Genomic DNA, 800 nt, shown 5'->3' on the forward strand with positions numbered 1-800 from the left:
CCCTTCCCCGCCCCGGCGGGCTCCGCGCGGCGCCAGTGAGCGCCCGGCGGGGCGTGCGCGCCCCTCCTTCCCTCTCTCCTTCCCTCCCTCCTTCCCTCCCTCCCTCTCTCTCTCCGCCCGCCGTGAGGGCGGGAGGGAAGCGGCAGCCCCGAGCGGGAGGCGAGGGAGGCGGCGCGCCGGGAGCCATGCGGGAGTACAAGGTGGTGGTGCTGGGCTCGGGCGGCGTGGGCAAGTCCGCCCTCACCGTCCAGTTCGTGACGGGCTCCTTCATCGAGAAGTATGACCCCACCATCGAGGACTTCTACCGCAAGGAGATCGAGGTGGACTCCTCGCCGTCGGTGCTGGAGATCCTGGACACGGCGGGCACCGAGCAGTTCGCCTCCATGCGGGACCTCTACATCAAGAACGGGCAGGGCTTCATCCTGGTCTACAGCCTGGTGAACCAGCAGAGCTTCCAGGACATCAAGCCCATGCGGGACCAGATCATCCGGGTGAAGAGGTACGAAAGGGTGCCCATGATCCTGGTGGGCAACAAGGTGGACCTGGAGGGCGAGCGGGAGGTCTCCTTCGGGGAGGGCAAAGCCCTGGCCGAGGAGTGGAGCTGCCCCTTCATGGAGACCTCGGCCAAAAACAAAGCCTCGGTGGACGAGCTCTTCGCGGAGATCGTCAGGCAGATGAACTACGCCTCGCAGCCCAACGGGGACGAGCAGTGCTGCTCCTCCTGCGCCATCCTCTGAGGGCGGCGGCGGGCCGGGGCTGTCTGCGGGGACACGGCGGTGGCGGCCGGCGGGAGAGGCGGC

The 800-nt window shown here is 68.6% G+C and overlaps 1 protein-coding gene across 1 annotated transcript; it reads left to right on the forward strand.

Moving 5' to 3' along the window:
• Positions 1 to 50: 50 nt before the first annotated feature.
• RAP2B (RAP2B, member of RAS oncogene family) lies at positions 51 to 749 on the forward strand. The gene has a single exon (XM_010584917.1). It carries the CDS (start codon positions 186 to 188, stop codon positions 735 to 737), a length of 552 nt encoding a protein of 183 aa, XP_010583219.1. The 5' UTR covers positions 51 to 185; the 3' UTR covers positions 738 to 749.
• The last annotated feature ends 51 nt before the right edge of the window (positions 750 to 800 follow it).

This window comes from Haliaeetus leucocephalus, unplaced genomic scaffold (assembly GCF_000737465.1).
Source record: "Haliaeetus leucocephalus isolate CR32 unplaced genomic scaffold, Haliaeetus_leucocephalus-4.0 Scaffold1014, whole genome shotgun sequence".
NCBI classification, from domain to species: Eukaryota; Metazoa; Chordata; class Aves; order Accipitriformes; family Accipitridae; genus Haliaeetus; species Haliaeetus leucocephalus.

Coding starts and splice junctions, on each gene's coding strand:
- RAP2B (XM_010584917.1), top strand. CDS start 186: ATGCGGGAGTACAAGGTGGTGGTGCTGGGCTCGGGCGGCGTGGGCAAG.